Here is a 19,685-nt window from a genome sequence, read left to right on the forward strand (position 1 = left end):
GTTTGAAGCCATTTTGTTTCCTTCTGCTCTTGTCCATGCAGGATATGTTCACGCCATTCGCCATCGCAGACATCCAGGAACTCTCTCTGGCCGCCAATCAGCTCCTGAAGAGTGTCGATCGTCTCCAGTGGACAATAGAGGGCAGCACAACAACCACCCCGCAAGGTAACATCTGTTGTCTATTCTGCCCATATGGCACCATGGTACTCAGTGTATAGGAAATCTTGGCAGAGCATGCTTGGCTTTAGACAGGCTTGAACATCCTTCAAATGTTTATGCCTCCATTTTTATTCAAATTTTCTTATTCTTTGAATAATCTGATTCATGATGCGTCTGTTTTCACCAATCACAATTTCTTGGATGAACGTTGACGAATGGACTATGAGATTCCACAGATGACTCTGGGATATCAGAGTCCATTGAGAAGAAAATTGGGAGGGAATCGTTACTCATTTTGAGAATATATAGGGCCTACAATGCAGCCAAAATATGATGGAATGGAAGTTAAGTCAGTGACGGTACTACTATTATGATAATCCTAAGTCATTATAAAATGAATTGAGATATTAGAACAGGAACATTATAAATTAATCTTCAACTTATCATGGATGACCTATTCCTGTTCATTTAGCTTGAGAGGCAAGTTGGCACCCCCCCCCCAAAAAAAAAAAAATAATAATGACAATGTTTCAAATCAATCTGAGATGGTGATTCAATATGTCACCAGTCACATTTAGTGACCTAACTATGCTTTAAAGTCAAATGGCATTTTGTCTACTTGAGTGAAAAGTCAAGCTGACATTTTGAAGTATGCTGAAATGGAGTATTTATAATTACTTTTGGACTATTGCAGCTTTCAAGCCCATCCCAGTCACTGCGCCAGACTACAACGTGACGCTGAACCCGATGGACATCCGCACATTCAATGTGACCATCCAGAGACACTGAACACAAGCCCCGCCCCCGTTTCCATGGAGTGAGCAAGCATTGACGTTCTGATGTTTGTACATGATGGATAAGATGCTGATACGTACCATTATTCCGTGGTTACCAACGCTTTGAGAGCTGATACTATTTATAATCACTATCATGATTTTTGTCTTCCAAGACACCAAATTGCAGAAATGAATGTATTATATATTACAGTTGTATTATGTATTAACACTCAGATTGGTGGGAAATTACACACAGATAATTTGTGAAAGAACTGGAAAGATGAAGGTAATAGTTTCAATGATAATATTAAAATGTTAGAAGTGTGACCTCATGCACAATCAATCAAATGAGACACTAAAGTAGTACCTTTAAAATATTGTTTTTAGCATGTTAAAGACTCAATGTGGTAAAAGAGTCTGAGCATATCAGGAAAGGATATACTTTAGTAAATAAAGCAAACATCAAATTTAGACTGAAATGTGTTTCATAGTCGGGTATCAGCAGACCCCTCATGTTTACACGATGAGGGGACTTTTCTTTTCTCTTTTCTTTTCTTTTCTTTTTTAAAGTCTTATTCATTCTGAAATATAAAAACACAATGATGCAATTTACCTACATGTACCCTCTTACATTGTTTGTGTCCATGTGACCAAGCTGTTCATGTCCCAGTATACGGTGCATGGTTGTGTACATTTTTCGCAAAGGTTGAAAAAAAATAGAAACATGAGTTGCATTTGGGTGTTGGTATACCCAAGAAATTGATCTTTTTTGTTGGATGTGTGTTGTGCTTGTTAATTTTACTTTTGTGGGCATTGACAAGCATTCTTGAATAGTATCATTGAAAAGAGCAGTACAATTGAACGGTCTGATGAAGTTATGCACATGATATTCAACGCACAGGCAAAGAAGTACATGTATTTACCATTCCATACTATTAGGAGTATAGGTCAGCATGACAGAATAGAGCAAAATTATCAAGATGCTTTAATACTGTGGTGTTGTCAATGTCTGTGATGTTAAGTGAAGCAATTTTTTTTTTCATTTGGATTTTCTTCTTGGCATGACAATACAGTGACTTCATCAATGATTACCATTGCTGAGGAGTATGGCAAGATGTTTACAAGACACATGCTTATTATATATAAAATGTCTTAGGTTGAGAAGAGTCTGTGGAAGGGAGTGATGAATTCATCAAGCTTTGCCGTGCAATAAGGTAACATTTGGATCAGATTTCAAACCTGTGATCTAAATGCCTTGATATATTTTGAATGTTTGGTATGTTGTAAGAAGAAGATTGCTTGTTTTCTATGGAGAAAGAAGTGTAGAGTGGTTACAAAATCACACTAAATTGTGACTGTTCTTGTTATCAAATGACATGCAGTACATAGGTGTATTTTTCTACGGTGTATGTTCAGTATTGAGAAATTTGACTTTCTTTCCATTATTAGTACTTTTGTATTGTAGAGCTTTGATCTCGCAAACAAGACACCTAATTACAACTATGTGAAAAATTAAAAAATTGTTTGAATATAGAATTTGAATTTATAAGTCTTGATGTATAATTAGCCTGCATTAATACAGACAACCTTACAGGAATTTGTGTGACATTGTATGTCAGTTACGGAGTTTAGTCAGTGTTTGTTTGTTTGTTTGTTTGTGTGCTTTTATTTCTGCATTCAATCAGATGCAATTTGAATGCAAACTTCAATAAGTACAAAGACAAAGAATAACAATTGCAGTGAAATAAATCGATAACAGTACATAAATAGATACACATAGGTGATTGCATTGAGCAATGTAGATACACAGAAACATAAAATAAGATATACAATATTTTTCAGTAAACAACAGAGATCATTGAATGCAGGAGACCACCATCATAAGCGATTAAGCTTGAAATGGATGGAGGCCTCATTTTAGTCAATGTTCAGTTGATCATGCCCCAAATCAATGTTTTTTCATGTCTTTGACATAAATATCACTTCACTCCACCTGTGTTAGGCCTATTTTTTTATCCTAGCAGCTTTACTAGATGTTGCCGATAGATAAGTGCATTTTATGAAGGAATCCTCTGTACCATAGTTTAAAGCCTAAACACATGTGAATACTTCTGGTCTCGCCTCCAATTTAGCTGGTAAACAGCACCTTCAGGGATTATATCATCAAGGTCAAGGTACTAGGTGGTCCATAATCACCGTCGTGGTATGTATTCTTACGGGGTCATTGAATGTACAATCATAGCAGCTCTATTAACAATAGAGTAACTGATATGATGTCATTGTTATTGTTTATGTTATTAAAGTGAACATAAATATGTTTACTACTGTGCGATATTTTGTAAATGTATCATTTGGTACCTACTGCGTGTCTCACTTTATGAAATGGCCTGCCATCACATTGTTTTATGGTTAGCATGCACATTTCATGATTTTTTTCTCTTTTCCCTACTTTCCCTCTGTAATGTTTTTAAAGGGATAGTACAGTATTGGTGGAGATGAGAATTGGGCTTTTAACTTTTTGCGAGATACCAAGAAAACACTTATGACATAGTACAGAGGATACCATTTTAAGAGGAATTCAAAGTTTATTTGATGAAAATCGGGTTTGGACTGACTGAAACATCCAAAAACAAAGTGAAACAAAGCGATCGTAATAAAGTGTGGGTCCCACACTTTATTAGAATCGCTCTTTTTTGGATATCTCAGCCATTTCAGAACCAATTTTCATCAAATAAACGTTGAATTCCTCAAAGAATTACATGCTCTTTCAAATTTCATAAGAGGTTTCTCATCATCTCACTAAAAATGTTAGAAACCTGAAATTAGGTCTCAACCAAAACTATACGATCCCTTTAAGCAGTGTCATCTTTCAATTACATCTATCTACTGATATTATACTGTCTCGTGTAATAATTTTGTTCACAATGACCAAGAGTGATATAATTTAATCTGTTTCACTGTTGATATCCGATGGACAATAAATGAATTGTATGTGAGCAAGAAATACAAGAACTGTTAGTGTGATGTGTGTACAGTGTATGTCATTTTGAGTTTCACTCACAAACATGTACATTCTCTTTGGATGAGAATCCTATCGGCAGTTTTGTTTGTTCTAGATATGATAAGCGCTTAACCCGTTGGGGACAAGTCCCGAGTATACTCGGGCAGGTGTCTATGGGAAATGCGTGTTGTAGCAAAATGAAACCGTCCTCAACGGGTTAATTGTGTCAGTAGATTCATCCTAATCATGGAGCCAGTTGCCACCCTTTCTTAGCCGAGGCTTCGTAAAGTTTTATTGCAAAAACATGATACCATGATACTCATTACGATATTGGTGTGTAATGGGACCTTTCAGAAATTATACCGACAGATGATTTAGATAGCTTGTTTTTCATTCCTCGGGTAAAATGTCCATGAGCCTCATCAAATACAGTGTACTGTATGTATAATTACCACTTCAATAACATAATCATTCAAATCATGTGTAGTTTGTACTATTTTTCCTTTCCCGATAACTACAACACAGCTCGCCCATCATTGCAAAACAACAACAGCAACAACAACAACAGCAACAACATCAACATCAACATCAACAACATCAACAACATCAACAACATCATCATCAACAACAACAACGACAAAAAAAAACCAAACAAAAAAAAAAAAACTAATGCATGCAAACTGTACCTGGTAATCCGAGCATTTGATAGTACTCGGTAGAAGCATCTGAGTAAGAATGTTTACAAATGTACTCAAATTTATGAAACCATTTCCCTCAGGTGCTCCTAACATTCTATTCCATTGACCTGTGCACGCCTAGCTAATTTCGTATAAACTTAGAATCCAGTTCACATATTTTAGTTGTTGCTACATCAGGCAAGCCTTTAGCAAACTAACTAGGAATTAGGAAGAGCCTACAGGGTATGCATGAGATTTAAAACATTTAGCAAACAAATCTGATGAGAAGATTACTCCTATGTCAAATTAGGGAAGGGGCGGGGGTGATGAGTCAGGGGCGGATCCAGGAATTCTGTGAAGGGGGGGGGGGGGCGTGACAAATATTTCTGGTGTCACTTCCGGGTTTCATTTCATTGTTTTTCTTTTTATTTCTTTTGTTTTAAACGAAAAATAAAGGGGGGCGTGCGCCGGTTGCGCCCCCATCTGGATCCGCCACTGTGAGTACATGTAAATGATGTAATATTCTGAATAAACCAGCCCATACACGTGTCGTGTGTGTCTAAATCAGTTTAATATACGGTTTCTCCACGCACTGTGTATCATACGGGAACATAGATTCATTATACATGTACATGTTTTAATAAAATGTTTACATATAAAATGTTCACGTATCGTATCTGCCGAAGTACATGTAGTATTGATACAATGTACAATGGATTGCTCTTTACTACTTTTAAGTTGATGCAATATAGTTGTAAAGCAATTTGAGTTGTACAATTATGAGCCTATGTAATGTGACACCACAAACAATAAAAAAAAAACTCTTATCATAATACAACATGTACACCACATTTATCACATGTAGTTTAACCCGTAAGTCAAGCAGTTTGCTGCAGTCGTAGTTCTAGACAGTTGGGGAAAAATCTTGGTATGTATTACAATGAGAGTCAATACTTCATGTTCGTGACATGTCCAGCAAATTGTTAAAAGTGTCATGTTTTCAGACGTAGTCACCTTTTATCAGATACGACTTTTTGTGTTGTCATTTATAGTAATCATTGCAAGTGGTGTACAAATAGAACTCTATCATCGGAAATCAAACAGGGCCCAATACCCTATATATTTTTGCATAGACCACGGATATGACAAAGCTTTTGTTCCTCAAAAATAAATAAAGAAAAAAAAGAGTTTTGATGTATTTACAATAGTTTTTCCTATCAGAGATATGAGATTAAGATTCTGGGAATGGATTTCGGCATCGCACTCGTCCATCAGCGAAACATCGACACACGAGATCTCCCTTCAAGAAGTTCACATTCACCTGTTAGAAGAAGACAAACGAAACAAATATTCCAACAATGAGATTGAACAGTAACAACAGTGCATTGATTTCATTGTGAATAATAGTGCGCAACTTAATGTGTAGATTTGCCAATTGCAAAGCAGCAGTGTTCATATTCGACATTTGCTGTCTGCTATAGTGTACCAAATTATTTGACGAGAGAAAAAAATTAGGGATAGTACTCCGCTATTATTTTTCCAGCTGAGCAAGGGAAGGTATATCCATGTAGCTCCATGGTATATCCATGGTATTGTGGGGGGCTTTATTGCCTGAAGTCAATGAAGTCCGCTTTATTATGTACCAGTACTACACTTGAAGAAAAAAAGATGTTCGTTGTTTGCCATTTGCTTACGATTTCGTTCCTTTTCAAGATTTTGAGCCGTTATACTTCATTTACCAGGTAACGTTTAATAAAACTAAAAAAAAAAAAAAAAGGAGTAACTCTTGATATTTAAGATATGAATAGACAAAGACGGAGTACAAGAAGAAAAATAATGCAAGCAGAAAAGACCATGAAGACAGAGACTTCATTGTAAAGAAATAGAGAGATGAGAAACGAAAGCTTACTGGAAAAACTTCGTCGTCGTAACTGCACTCGGTGACCTGACGTTTCCTTCGACAGACCCTCTTCTGCACACACACATCCGCGTAGCCATCCAGAATGTAACGCCCGCGAGGACACGCCCACCCGCTGACGCACATGCGCACACATGGGCGCATGCCGGATCGAGATTCTTTACGCACATCTGCGCAGGTGATTGACTGGCATGCCGATAGGCATTGGTTGAACTCGAGATCGTTACTGCTCGGGCATTGTTGCAGTGGGCGTGTCTTACGTACTAGACGGTCTAATATACGAAGAAAATAGACAAATGGGAAAAAAAAAAAACATGGGAAAGAAATGCAACAGCAAACGCATGCAGATAGTATTATTGGCAATGTTATAATTCTATTCAATATAGGATGAGAGAGAAAGAGAGAGAGAGAGAGAGAGGGGGGGGGGGGGACAGGCAGACGAAATTGTTAAAAAAGTACAAAAACCCTAATAGAAACTCTTTGAAAGCATATCATAGACGCATAAATGTTTGATATCACGTATACAAGCAATAAGATAATTACAGCTAAAATGGATATCTCCTTTTTTCCATCGAACAAACCACTCTGATGTTACATAATAATTTTGCCCATCCGTTTTGGTTGTTGGTTATCTATGTTTACGTTTGACTGCACGAGTTGCAGAGATTAAAGATAAAGTGGATGGTGACACCTTTTCACGATCGGTTGGATTCACTTTCAAGAAGCATACAGGACTAGGCATAATACTATTAATAGAAACTTCATGATTTAACCATGAGGAACACTGGAGTTATGATAGTAAAATAAGTAAGTTCAATAACAAACATGACAAAGATAGTGAAGAAGATAGAAGAAGGAATGTGAAATATAATATATCATTATGTCTTTCCAGTAAATTATTATGATATAATATGTATTATATATGGGTGTTTTGGTGTGTATATTCATATACATGTATCATATCTAACATTGAAGAAAGGGAGAGGTTGTAGATAGAGACATAAGTAGAGGAAAGATATTGATGGATGTAGGATTGAAAAAGGGACCTATACGTAAAGTACATGATATATTTGCTGCACTTCACAAGAATCCTCCTCTTACTGTTTGTAAGCTCAAACGATATCTATCAGCCACGCAAAAACTACGACATTAACATAAATGTATTTGATATGTGTGAGAACAAAATGTTTCATGTATAAGAATAACGCGCTTAGATATCCATTCAGATAAAACTTCTAAAGTTTTATGAGAACATTTATTCCTACGGTATATTCCCCGAAAGGTAAGAGTGCTCACTCCTAGTTATGATAAATATCATGAACTAATACGGCAGTAACTAACATAATAGAATAAACTGTGTGAGTAGGTTGCATTAATAGTCGAAATGATTGCAAATTTCTGTTCCATACCTTTCGCAGGCCTCTGCTGAGCTCCATTAACCAAAACGGCTAATACGAGGATGAACAGTAAGACATTGAGTATTCTCTTCATTGTAGTGATCTCCGGAGACAGTGTTTCAACTTTCTTTGCCCTTGTATTGGAGTTGCAAAAGCACAACAACACTACTAACACCCGACCGTGATTTGGTAACTGGTAAGTTGAGATCGCGGGGGGGGGGGGGGGGGGGGGGGAGGGGAGGAGCCGACGTAAGACCGGAAGTGGGTCTGTCAAGCCCGATAGATTAGGAGAATGGAAATCGTGTGTCGTACAAATTGTAGCCATACAAGAGATAGCCTACCTTTGGCCACTTAATTCAATCCTCTTTATCACTACTCGCTTATTGGGATCATATCCCGTTTACGAAAACGTTGGTGGTTGCATGCTCTTTGCCTATAGCAAAGAGAGAATGCAAATACAGTTGATCAATATAATTGTGCATTGGGCATTTAACGGAATGATAAGTCATCTTTTTTTTAATAGATCGGTGCATGGTTAGCCAGCTAGCTCTTTAGATAGATTATAGCTTGATTGATTGATTTATGGACAGACACATAGGAAGACACGCCAAAACAAATAGATCGATTAGAACAGATATCAAAACAGAAAAGATTAAGTGATGGGGTATGAGGTAAGACATTTTTGTACCTGATGATAAAGAAAAAAAGAAATGTATAAAAACTATGTCAAAACTGTGGAGTCATGGTACTGTAGTGATGGGTTTTCTCGTCAAAGAAATGTCAGCAATTGTGTACGCATACTAGTAAAGCTGCTTCAAGTACAGCAAAATCTACATTTGCTGGTTGAAGAGTTTTGTTTGAATTCCGATACATGTCCACAAATTGCTAGCTTCGGTAATGCATATTACGATATTGACTCTGCCTATACTTTTGAAGGCTTTTGTTCAAAGCAGCCACCCGATGCGAAAGGTAGTGACGCAACAAACGCTTCTTCCACTGAAGCAAAACAAGCCTTTGTCATGCATTTTTTCACCTTGTGCTAGACATGTCTGCCTTGTCTGAAATAGCTATGCCTGTCCATAGGTCCATAGACGCGTAGGGAGACATGAGTAGTTTGGGAGTCGTCTCAACGTTGATATTGATACACTGGGGTATGTCATCATTTTGTCACAGGTTATAATAATGTATGTCCTCAGCGTTTATTCAAAAGACTTTAGATATTGTTTGAACAGAAGCTAATCGTTGCTATAAACTACAATATACACTTCCCCGTCTGTATCTGTGAACGAGGATGCAGCATGAGGCAATTCAAAGCAAACACGCCAACAACAACAAAACAGCAACAAATGTGCGACGCTGTTTAGGGCTTTGGAATGTGCACATTCATTCCATACCGTTTGCTAGATCGGGAATCACGATTCACGCCCTTCGAGTTCCATGGGGGCACTCTGTGTGTCTTAACTACATTAATACTTTTCTTCACCTTTGCTGTCTTCACGCAACACACAAAATGGATCTCACTCGTACTCTGCTCGAGAAGTATAAGGTAAGTGACATTTTTGCGAAAATTGGAATCGAAATAGTCTCGTAATGTTACTACCCACACCCACTCACAGAGTAAAACACTAAATTTAAACCCAGCCTCAACCCCAACCAAATCCAAATACCCATGGACCGAGGATGATCTAAATATTCATCACCAAAATCCAAACCCGAAACTTATCCCTATCCCAGTTATTTACCGTAAATTTACAAGCTACTTGAGGCCGATGGGTGTTGCTGTGAATGCTTGCTTTCATCTTCACTTAAAATTGATTTAAATTTATTTCAATTCAAATGACTACATTTGCAAAGTATTATTAAATCAATCTTAACTAAATTCAGTTAATTGTGTGTTCTGGGTACTTCTTTACGAATGATTCATTTACCTGTCTCGTTCATTTTCGGAATCACCCTCGAATTTGTTTTAAATTTACCCGGAAGTGCCACACCTCCTTTTTCACGTAAAATTACGTTATAGAACTTAAGATAGAGATCGCATAGTGTGGCAGGGTTTAGCGCAAACCAGAAACAAACGTTTCTTATAGGAACGCATGAACTTTCCTGGCGCTGTGAGAAATTAGAATTCTGGAATGTGTGTCTGTATCAAACATTTCCTATTCGTTTTGCGTGCACCAAGTCATGCTAGCCTGGGCAAGCCCTGCATAGTCGGCAGTCACGCTGTGAGGTTGCCAGGACTAAATAGTGAGTAGAATGAATCAAATAAGACTTCACTTTACTTGTCATGTATTTAAATCAAATTCTATGTAGATTTGTTTCATGTTTCATGAAGACTTGTTCAGCTGTTAATTCACCTCCTCCAACTTAATATTTGCTGAAATTACTTTGTATTCCAGTCTTGTTATGACGGGTAATTCCGGGCAAGTTGTTCGGTTGTCCATAACAACCTTCAGTGGCATTCATGGTATGCACGCGTTTTGAATATGTTAGTGTTTGTACTCTTTCTTCGTCGAGCATTAGATAAGCTGTGTTCAGACGGAGGCAGTTTTGGTCGGAGTAACTTCGGAGGAAGGGTCGGAGGAAGCTTGGTCGAAGTAACTTCGGAGGATAGGTCGGAGTAGTCCCGTCTGAGCAAGATCGTGGTAACTTCCTCTGATCGGAGGAACTTACCACGACCTCTTCCTCCGAACGAGATACTCCTGAGTTTTCTCAGGAGTATCTCGCTACCACGACTAGCCGGTCGGAGTAAATTGCCCGTGCGGACAAGCCCTCGGAGTATCTATGAACTTACATGCCTTACGACCTAGTAAAACTTCCTGGGTCAAATCGCAATGTTGACATTTTGCGACTACACGTGCGCGTGTAGTGCAATTCTATAACCTAGTCGATCGCGACGAAGAAGCTAGCACTCATGCAGAAATTTCTCTTAACAAGAATGGAGAAGACAAATGCCACTGGTAAAAAAAAACAAACAATCGCATGGTCGACGAGCGCGGCGCTACCACTTCCGGAAGTTACACCGACCCTCACACATAAACTGGTCGGAGTTTCTTCCCACGACCGTCGTGTGGACACAAGGGTCGTGGTAAGATATGCATTAATTTGAATTTTAATTGCCGTGCCATACATTTTTACTCCGACTAGAAATACGTCTGAACATGGCTATAGTTGTTAGCTGATCAACCCAGACTGTGAGGGAAGTTTGAATACATTATGAAGTTACTGTTGGCGGCAGGTTGTTGATAATGCGTTGATCATTTCAGAGGCAAATAAGTTTTCAGGGCGGAACCCATCCACATTGGAGGACAACTACATGGTTGTCGAGATTCGAAATGTAGACGGGGCCTCCCTGACGTCATATGATATGAGAGCAATGTACACCTGCGTATTCCCCCTTATCTGCTTGATCATAAATTAGTTTCTGATAATAATTTACGTATTCATGCCTGTTTTTGGCTTTGGCGCGAATGGGGATATGAGCTATGATTTCATTTGACATCTCCATTTCAAAGAAAATGTTTGTTGCTTGGTTGGTATTTAAGGAAAGCAGTGATTATAACGCAATCTAAAAGAAGATATAGGCAAAAGCAGAAGCATTGTTCTTTAGATTCAAATTCATTTTCATTTTCGACGAAACCATTAACACTCACTTTACTTTTGTAACAGAGAATAATGTAAGCAATGCAATGTAAAGTGAAGAGAGTATACAATAATAGTGAAACATTATAATGAAATATTAAAATGTATCACAAAAGTGAAGTGAACAATATGCAATGTACGAAAAAAAAATGAGTCGTACGTTTAATATTCTACTGCTCTGTAACACATAGAGCATTCAAATGCATATCCTCGCAAGAGTACTTCCTTTTGTGTAGTACGTTTCATAAATAGGAAAATTGATTTTGTGAGTGATTATTTCATTTCCGTTGTGCATTCATTTTCTTTTCGTAACGTACATCAAAATCGCATTTCCTCTTACGTTGATATATTCTTTGTCATGAGATCTGATTGAATGACTCAGAGATTGGAGTTCATAATGTGATTGCTTTGTGGTACTTTTCTGCTATTCACTATGAAAAGTATATAGAAGGAAGAGCAAAAAGAATGAGACAGAGAGACAGACAGAGAACAGGAATATGGAGACACAATAGCAGAGAGCACAGTTTTTATTGTTGGATTACATTAGTGAGAATACATACCTAATCAAATGATATAGATTTACATCATCAAACTAACGTCAAAAGTTGTGCATTACTGACCCCTTCCCCTCCCATCAAAAGAAAAGAAAATCATCTCCCATTTTGATTCATTTGCTGAATTATGAGTCAATATGTCAAAATTGCTATTAGAGCAACTGCTATAGTGTGCAGCATGTGGTTTTTATACTCGTTCTCATTTCATCATACACATAAATACATGTGAGAAGAATTTTCTGTGCCCGAGTATTAACAGTCATTCTCTTTTGTTTATCCTTACTTTTGGTCTTGATTGTACCCGTGCTCCTCATCCTGTTCCCCTCACTAGGCTTTTGTTGGGACCTACACTCAACAAGCTTTGCTTTTTAGCAGGTTCCATCGTATTTCTCTTTGCATCCTTTACTTTGATTGAAAATGACACATCGACCGTCATGTATTATTTTTGTATTCCTATTTCTTCATGTATATATCCAAGCTGGACATTCTGTATTATATTTTGTTATATACGAGATATTTTCCATCGAGAAATACAAAATAAAATTGAAATTGAAATAAGTGTTTGTCCATTCTTCTCTTGCTCCAGAAATCCGGACTTGGTGTTGAGGCACAAAACTCTAGAGACGTCCTTGAGGAAGATTTAAAGTTGCATCAAATCATCAACCAGTCTTTTGACAAAGAAATACAAGGCACTTTGACTCTGCATACTCAAGATGATGGAGCTACAAAGGGTCACGATGAGGCATCAGCGGGAACAACGAATCATCATGTCTTCGTCACCAAGGAAACAACATCAGCAAACGACCCTGTGTCCATCAAAAAGTCAGACGTCTTTGGAAAAGAGCTCTATCATGACGCAGTAATGGATGTGCCAGTGTGGGCCACAAGAAGTTCTCCCGTATCCAGCAGTGCGGGACGGAACGCATCGCGGCTAGGAAGCACTAGTTCTGACGATCATCCAGTGCAGGCCCATGGTGTAGCAGTGCCTGTTCCCGCTCTGGTTATGCTGTGTGTATTTGTCGAAGCGTGCGTCCTGGCTGCCTTCGTCGTTGCTATCATTTCTCATATAAGGCGACTTGATAGGAAAAAGGACGCCGAAAAAGGAGCCAATCGACTGTCTGAAAAAGTCGAGGAAATACCGTCTGTAATCAGCACCTCGACGCCGCAGTCACAGAGCCGGGTTTGCCCCGGTCTGACCAGCGCCCTGTCGGATAACCTACAATTCGTGTTGCCTGTGTCTCCCATAGACCCCCTTGATCGACCAACCCTTGGCAGCCTTTCCGCTGGTTCCGGCACACCGTGTGTTCCCGCTGACGCTCGACCAAAGAAAATCCTCGGGGCCCTATCCGAAGACAGGCAGCGAAGCAGCACCTGGTTAACTTTCACTCCCGACTCCAAGAGGGCGTTATTTGCCATGACGCGCTCGAAGTCGAACCCGGAGCAACTCTACTCCCTTTCGATGTCGAGCGACGGACATGAGATCGAGACGGCCATCGGCAAAATCGACCCGTCCGTTTACAAACGGCAAGAAGAGCTGGTGGCAAAATATGTTGGCAAGTGGAAGCAAAAGAGTAAGAAAGAAAAAGGCAAAATCAGTTTCAAGGTCTCCTATGACTTTGAAATCGAGCTTCTGACTGTGTTCGTCGCCAAGGCAACAGATCTCCCCGTTGTGTCGAAAGAGGTACGAGAAGCATTATTTTTCCATTAATCCTGGAAGATATCTTAATGATTAAAATGTCACTGCAAATGTCTTCATAATTCAACACAATACTTTTTATTCATTTTATTTCCATGTTTCATGAATTTTTGTTTTTGTTTTTGTTTTTTGTTTTTTAGGAGGCTGGTGTATTTGTTTGTTCAGAAAGAAAATGAAACCTTAGAAACAAGCGTCAGGAATTCCCCTTGTTAACAGGGCTCGTGGTTGCATAGAGTATTGGCTTGAACAGGCAGACATCAAGATGCACACTGATTAGGCGTTTTCACATCAGCCCGATAAAAATCCAAGCTCGAGATATTTTTTAATTTCCCAAGTCAGAAAATAGCGCGCTATTTCGAAACATCGGGCTGATGTGAAAACGCCTAATGAAAACAGTAGATATAAAGATGCGTAGATTTAAAGGTCAACCGAAGATTATCTGCGGGGAAACATGTACATGTCATGCAGATAATCTGTACAACTTGTGCGTGTACGAAATAGGGACGTATTGAGTAAGCACAAGGAATTATAGTATGTTGGGTTGCATTTCAAGGTGGAATATCTATCATTGAAACCCTGACAGTTCAATGGGGATGTGTTCATCAAAGTGGCTTTAGACCCAGATCACAAGAAGCGTTCCATGAGTTCTTCCATCCTACGTGGTACTCGCAGCCCAAACTTCAGCCAGAACTTCGCTTTCCGCATCGCCAAATGCGCCCTCGCCGACATGAACGTAATTCTGACGGTGTGCGAGTACGACCGCTATTCCCATCCGATACCTGTCGGTCATGTGACCTATTCCCTGACAAGTCACGATTTTGCGGGAACCAACACAGACAGTGAAAAACTCATTTGGCTCGACCTTGAAAAGCCGGATAAGGTATCATAATTATCTAACCTACAGCATAATACAGTGGACTCCCATTATAACGAAGTCCTTGGGACCGGCAGTTTCCTTTCGTTATGTTTATCGAAATTTCGTTATGGCCAAACAAATAAACAATATAAATACATAGAATAGATAATGTTGCGGCATGATTTTTGTTATAACCGTGCTTGTTATAACAGGAGTGTACTGTACTCGTAGTTTTCCAATCTATTACGATTTAAGCTCTTTGGGAAGACGATGAATCAGTCATTTGCGTCTGGAGACACGGAATTGGGGATCAAAATGTCATACATTTGAAGCTCACGAGAAGCAGCTTTGGTATTGTAATGTATAATCATGTATATAAATATACATCTTATATAATTTATTGTATAATGCAATTATGAATGAATTATTATCTAATATAGTGTTCATCTTACTTGATCATGTAAGATGCTGGAAGGCATGATTTGTGTGCTAGATACTGTGTCCACCTTCGAGTATCTTGAGATGGGGGAAGGGTCGGACACTTGTCTACTTTAAATTCAATAGTATTCTCTGGCACAGTATATTGAATGTATAAGTCTAAACTGGGAAGACGAGAGAATTTGACAATAAATCTTACGTACTGATCTCTCCATTACTCCAGGATGCAGACGATACCAAATACGGAGAACTGCTCATCTCGCTGACGTACCTTCCGAATGCCGAGCGTGTGAATCTCATCATCATGAAGGCACAGGGGTTGAGACTCAAAGAGTGGGGAGACAAGCAAGTTGGAAAGTCCAGTAAGTCATTAACTAGGTTGAAACAAGTTAATCTTCGTTTGAGACTCAAATAGTAGGTTCAAACAAACTAACAGGGTTTGAGACTCAAAGAGTAGGTTCAAACAAGTTAACAGGGTGTGAGACTCAAAGAGTGGGTTCAAACAAGCTAACAGGGTTTCAGACTCAAAGAGTAGGTTCAAACAAGTTAACAGGGTTTGAGACTCAAAGAGTAGGTTCAAACAAGCTAACAGGGTTTGAGACTCAAAGAGTGGGTTCAAACAAGCTAACAGGGTTTGAGACTCAAAGAGTGGGTTCAAACAAGCTAACAGGGTTTGAGACTCGAAGAGTGGGCTCAAACAAGTTGGAAAAGTCCAGTAAGTCATTAACTAGGTTGAAACAAGTTAATCTTCGTTTGAGACTCAAATAGTAGGTTCAAACAAACTAACAGGGTTTGAGACTCAAAGAGTAGGTTCAAACAAGTTAACAGGGTGTGAGACTCAAAGAGTGGGTTCAAACAAGCTAACGGGGTTTGAGACTCAAAGAGTAGGTTCAAACAAGCTAACAGGGTGTGAGACTCAAAGAGTAGGTTCAAACAAGTTAACAGGGTGTGAGACTCAAAGAGTGGGTTCAAACAAGCTAACAGGGTTTGAGACTCAAAGAGTGGGTTCAAACAAGCTAACAGGGTTTGAGACTCAAAGAGTAGGTTCAAACAGGTTAACAGGGTTTGAGACTCAAAGAGTAGGTTCAAACAAGTTAACAGGGTGTGAGACTCAAAGAGTGGGTTCAAACAAGCTAACAGGGTTTGAGACTCAAAGAGTAGGTTCAAACAAACTAACAGGGTGTGAGACTCAAAGAGTAGGTTCAAACAAGCTAACAGGGTGTGAGACTCAAAGAGTGGGTTCAAACAAGCTAACAGGGTGTGAGACTCAAAGAGTAGGTTCAAACAAGCTAACAGGATTTGAGACTCAAAGAGTAGGTTCAAACAAGTTAACAGGGTTTGAGACTCAAAGAGTAGGTTCAAACAAGCTAACAGGGTTTGAGACTCAAAGAGTAGGTTCAAACAAGCTAACAGGGTTTGAGACTCAAAGAGTGGGCTCAAACAAGTTAACAGGGTTTGAGACTCAAAGAGTAGGTTCAAACAAGCTAACAGGGTTTGAGACTCAAAGAGTGGGTTCAAACAAGCTAACAGGGTTTGAGACTCAAAGAGTAGGTTCAAACAAGCTAACAGGGTTTGAGACTCAAAGAGTAGGTTCAAACAAGCTAACAGGGTTTGAGACTCAGAGTAGGTTCAAACAAGCTAACAGGGTTTGAGACTCAAAGAGTAGGTTTAAACAAACTAATAGGGTGTGAGACTCAAAGAGTAGGTTTAAACAAACTAACAGGGTTTGAGACTCAAAGAGTAGGTTCAAACAAGTTAACAGGGTTTGAGACTCAAAGAGTAGGTTCAAACAAGTTAACAGGGTTTACTTGAGACTCAAAGAGTGGGTTCAAACAAGCTAACAGGGTTTGAGACTCAAAGAGTAGGTTCAAACAAGCTAACAGGGTTTGAGACTCAAAGAGTAGGTTCAAACAAGCTAACAGGGTTTGAGACTCAACGAGTGGGTTTAAACAAGCTAACAGGGTGTGAGACTCAAAGAGTAGGTTCAAACAAGGTAACAGGGTTTGAGACTCGAAGAGTGGGCTCAAACAAGCTAACAGGGTTTGAGACTCAAAGAGTGGGTTCAAACAAGTTAACAGGGTGTGAGACTCAAAGAGTGGGTTCAAACAAGCTAACAGGGTTTGAGACTCGAAGAGTGGGTTCAAACAAGTTAACAGGGTTTGAGACTCAAAGAGTGGGCTCAAACAAGCTAACAGGGTTTGAGACTCGAAGAGTGGGTTCAAACAAGCTAACAGGGTTTACTTGAGACTCAAAGAGTAGGTTCAAACAAGCTAACAGGGTTTGAGACTCAAAGAGTAGGTTCAAACAAGTTAACAGGGTTTGAGACTCGAAGAGTAGGTTCAAACAAGCTAACAGGGTTTGAGACTCAAAGAGTAGGTTCAAACAAGCTAACAGGGTTTGAGACTCAAAGAGTGGGTTCAAACAAGCTAACAGGGTTTGAGACTCAGAGTAGGTTCAAACAAGCTAACAGGGTTTGAGACTCAAAGAGTGGGTTCAAACAAGCTAACAGGGTTTGAGACTCAAAGAGTAGGTTCTAACAAGCTAACAGGGTTTGAGACTCAAAGAGTAGGTTCAAACAAGTTAACAGGGTTTGAGACTCAAAGAGTAGGTTCAAACAAGTTAACAGGGTTTACTTGAGACTCAAAGAGTGGGTTCAAACAAGCTAACAGGGTTTGAGACTCAAAGAGTGGGTTCAAACAAGGTAACAGGGTTTGAGACTCGAAGAGTGGGCTCAAACAAGCTAACAGGGTTTGAGACTCGAAGAGTGGGCTCAAACAAGCTAACAGGGTTTGAAACTCGAAGAGTGGGCTCAAACAAGGTAACAGGGTTTGAGACTCAAAGAGTGGGTTCAAACAAGTTGGAAAAGTCCAGTAAGTCATTAACTAGGTTGAAACAAGTTAACCTTCGTTTGAGACTCAAAGAGTAGGTTCAAACAAGCTAACAGGGTTTGAGACTCTAAGAGTGGAGAGACAAACAGGTTGGAAAGTCCAGTAAGTTAATGATTAGGTTCGAACTGAGCTGACTTAACTTGATAAGTATGAAAACTTACTCACTTTTAGGACTACAGCAATATCTCTTCCTGCATCAAATACTATCCTACATGTATACCAGGCATCTTTTATGGCATTTTAGTACATGTAGCTAATTTGTGTCGGTGACATGACATTTGCTCCTGCAACAATTGCTCTGGTGTTATTTTCTTCAAGGACCTAGGGTTAGGGTTAGGATTGTGTTTGTGGGTCGAATTTATGTTTGGCTTAGCGTGTAGATATTTCATAGGAACAATTTAATTGTCGCAGGAGCAAATGTTATGGGGCGCCAATTGTCGCATGGTGTATTTCGCTACGAAATTAGTCATTTCGTAACGAATTATCATTTCTTCAACGAACTGTTCATTTCGTCACGAAATACAGTCATTTCGTAACGAAATGGCCATTTCGTCGACGAAATCTGATTTCGTGATGAAGTAGTCCGTGCGACACTTGGCGCCCATAAATGTCGTGGAACATTTGTGTCAGAATTATAAAGATAATCAGCAAGTCATCAAAATTGTCTTAACATTACGTGCCCTTACCATAGATGATATTACAGTTTCGGTGGGTAGTTGGTGATTCAGGATGACCATAATGCGTGAGTATAACCCATGCCTTTATTAATGTTACACTGTATTATTTTTCGTCAACTGCAGCTCTCATTGTTCTAAACATCTAAACGCTTTATAATGAGCAAACCACTGAGGGAGCACTTTTTTCTTTTCATGACTACAATGAGTACTTCATTAGAGATCAATGGACTGATGGTATTGACGCTGATGTATTTTTGTGCTACAGTTCTCGATACCTTCGTAAAGATTACCATCATGCGGTGTGGGAAAGTCATGAAGCACAAGAACACCAAAGTCGTGCGTCGCTCGTGTTCGCCGATCTACAACGAAGCATTCTCCATCGATCGCATGCGGCTGTCGGAGATGCCCGAATGTTGCTTCGTGCTCTCGGTCTGCGTTCGGCTCAACCACTTCCGAAGTCACCGTGTCATCGGTCGATGCGTGGTCGGCGGCAAGGACTGCGCAGTCGGCGACGGGCTCGCGCACTGGAACGACATGTCAGACTCACCGCGCAGCATTGTCGCCAGATGGCACAAAATACAAAAATGAAACTTATCACGTTGAAATGGCTTATCGTGTAACTTCCTCATGCACCTGTCATTCGAAGAAGTCAGTAATTCCATGACTTCACGTTTGACCTGATATTTGCAATTGCACTTCCTTTCCAAACTGGCTGATTTCAGGCATCCATCCTTATAATTTTGTTTAAACACTGCAGGCCATTTTGAAGACGCGAGGCAAAAATCTCGTAAGATGACATAGTTTCAAAATGTTGATTGACAGTGGGTTGGACAAGGTCATCAGGTTTTTGTAGTTGCTGAGACGAAATTTTTTTTTTTTCGATAGAAGAATCACTCCAGTCTGGACGATGAGTGTATTCAAGGAATGGTTAGCTTGTAATCAGTCTCTCCATGATTTTTTTTTTCACATTTGTATAGAAAATTCTCTCGATAATTTTTTTTTCTCTGCG

At 39.3% G+C, this 19,685-nt stretch overlaps 2 protein-coding genes across 2 annotated transcripts; one reads left to right on the forward strand and one right to left on the reverse strand.

Moving 5' to 3' along the window:
- Positions 1-5,844: 5,844 nt before the first annotated feature.
- LOC139739618 (uncharacterized) lies at positions 5,845-8,022 on the reverse strand. The gene is made up of 3 exons (XM_071650220.1): positions 7,941-8,022; positions 6,523-6,803; positions 5,845-5,934 (listed from the first exon to the last, which is right to left on the reverse strand). The coding sequence occupies exons 1-3, from the start codon at positions 8,020-8,022 to the stop codon at positions 5,845-5,847; spliced, it is 453 nt and encodes a 150-aa protein (XP_071506321.1).
- Positions 8,023-9,438: 1,416 nt separating this feature from the next.
- On the forward strand, positions 9,439-19,264 carry LOC139739619 (synaptotagmin-9-like). The gene is made up of 5 exons (XM_071650221.1): positions 9,439-9,474; positions 12,708-13,802; positions 14,401-14,697; positions 15,335-15,473; positions 18,942-19,264. The coding sequence occupies exons 1-5, from the start codon at positions 9,439-9,441 to the stop codon at positions 19,262-19,264; spliced, it is 1,890 nt and encodes a 629-aa protein (XP_071506322.1).
- The last annotated feature ends 421 nt before the right edge of the window (positions 19,265-19,685 follow it).

The sequence above is a fragment of the Diadema antillarum genome, unplaced genomic scaffold (assembly GCF_040938485.1).
Source record: "Diadema antillarum isolate AM-2024a unplaced genomic scaffold, OU_Dant_1.0 seq00000809_RagTag, whole genome shotgun sequence".
NCBI lineage: Eukaryota > Metazoa > Echinodermata > Echinoidea > Diadematoida > Diadematidae > Diadema > Diadema antillarum.

What these genes read in the sequence shown, in the direction of transcription:
- LOC139739619 (XM_071650221.1), top strand. Translation starts at nt 9,439, where the DNA reads ATGGATCTCACTCGTACTCTGCTCGAGAAGTATAAG. An exon ending in CTCTGCTCGAGAAGTATAAG is followed by an intron (nt 9,475 to 12,707) that starts GTAAGTGACATT and finishes CTCTTGCTCCAG; the next exon opens with AAATCCGGACTTGGTGTTGA. An exon ending in CAAGCAAGTTGGAAAGTCCA is followed by an intron (nt 15,474 to 18,941) that starts GTAAGTCATTAA and finishes TTTGTGCTACAG; the next exon opens with TTCTCGATACCTTCGTAAAG.
- LOC139739618 (XM_071650220.1), bottom strand. Translation starts at nt 8,022, where the DNA reads ATGAAGAGAATACTCAATGTCTTACTGTTCATCCTCGTATTAGCCGTT. An exon ending in TCAGCAGAGGCCTGCGAAAG is followed by an intron (nt 6,804 to 7,940) that starts GTATGGAACAGA and finishes TTCGTATATTAG; the next exon opens with ACCGTCTAGTACGTAAGACA. An exon ending in ACGACGACGAAGTTTTTCCA is followed by an intron (nt 5,935 to 6,522) that starts GTAAGCTTTCGT and finishes TTCTTCTAACAG; the next exon opens with GTGAATGTGAACTTCTTGAA.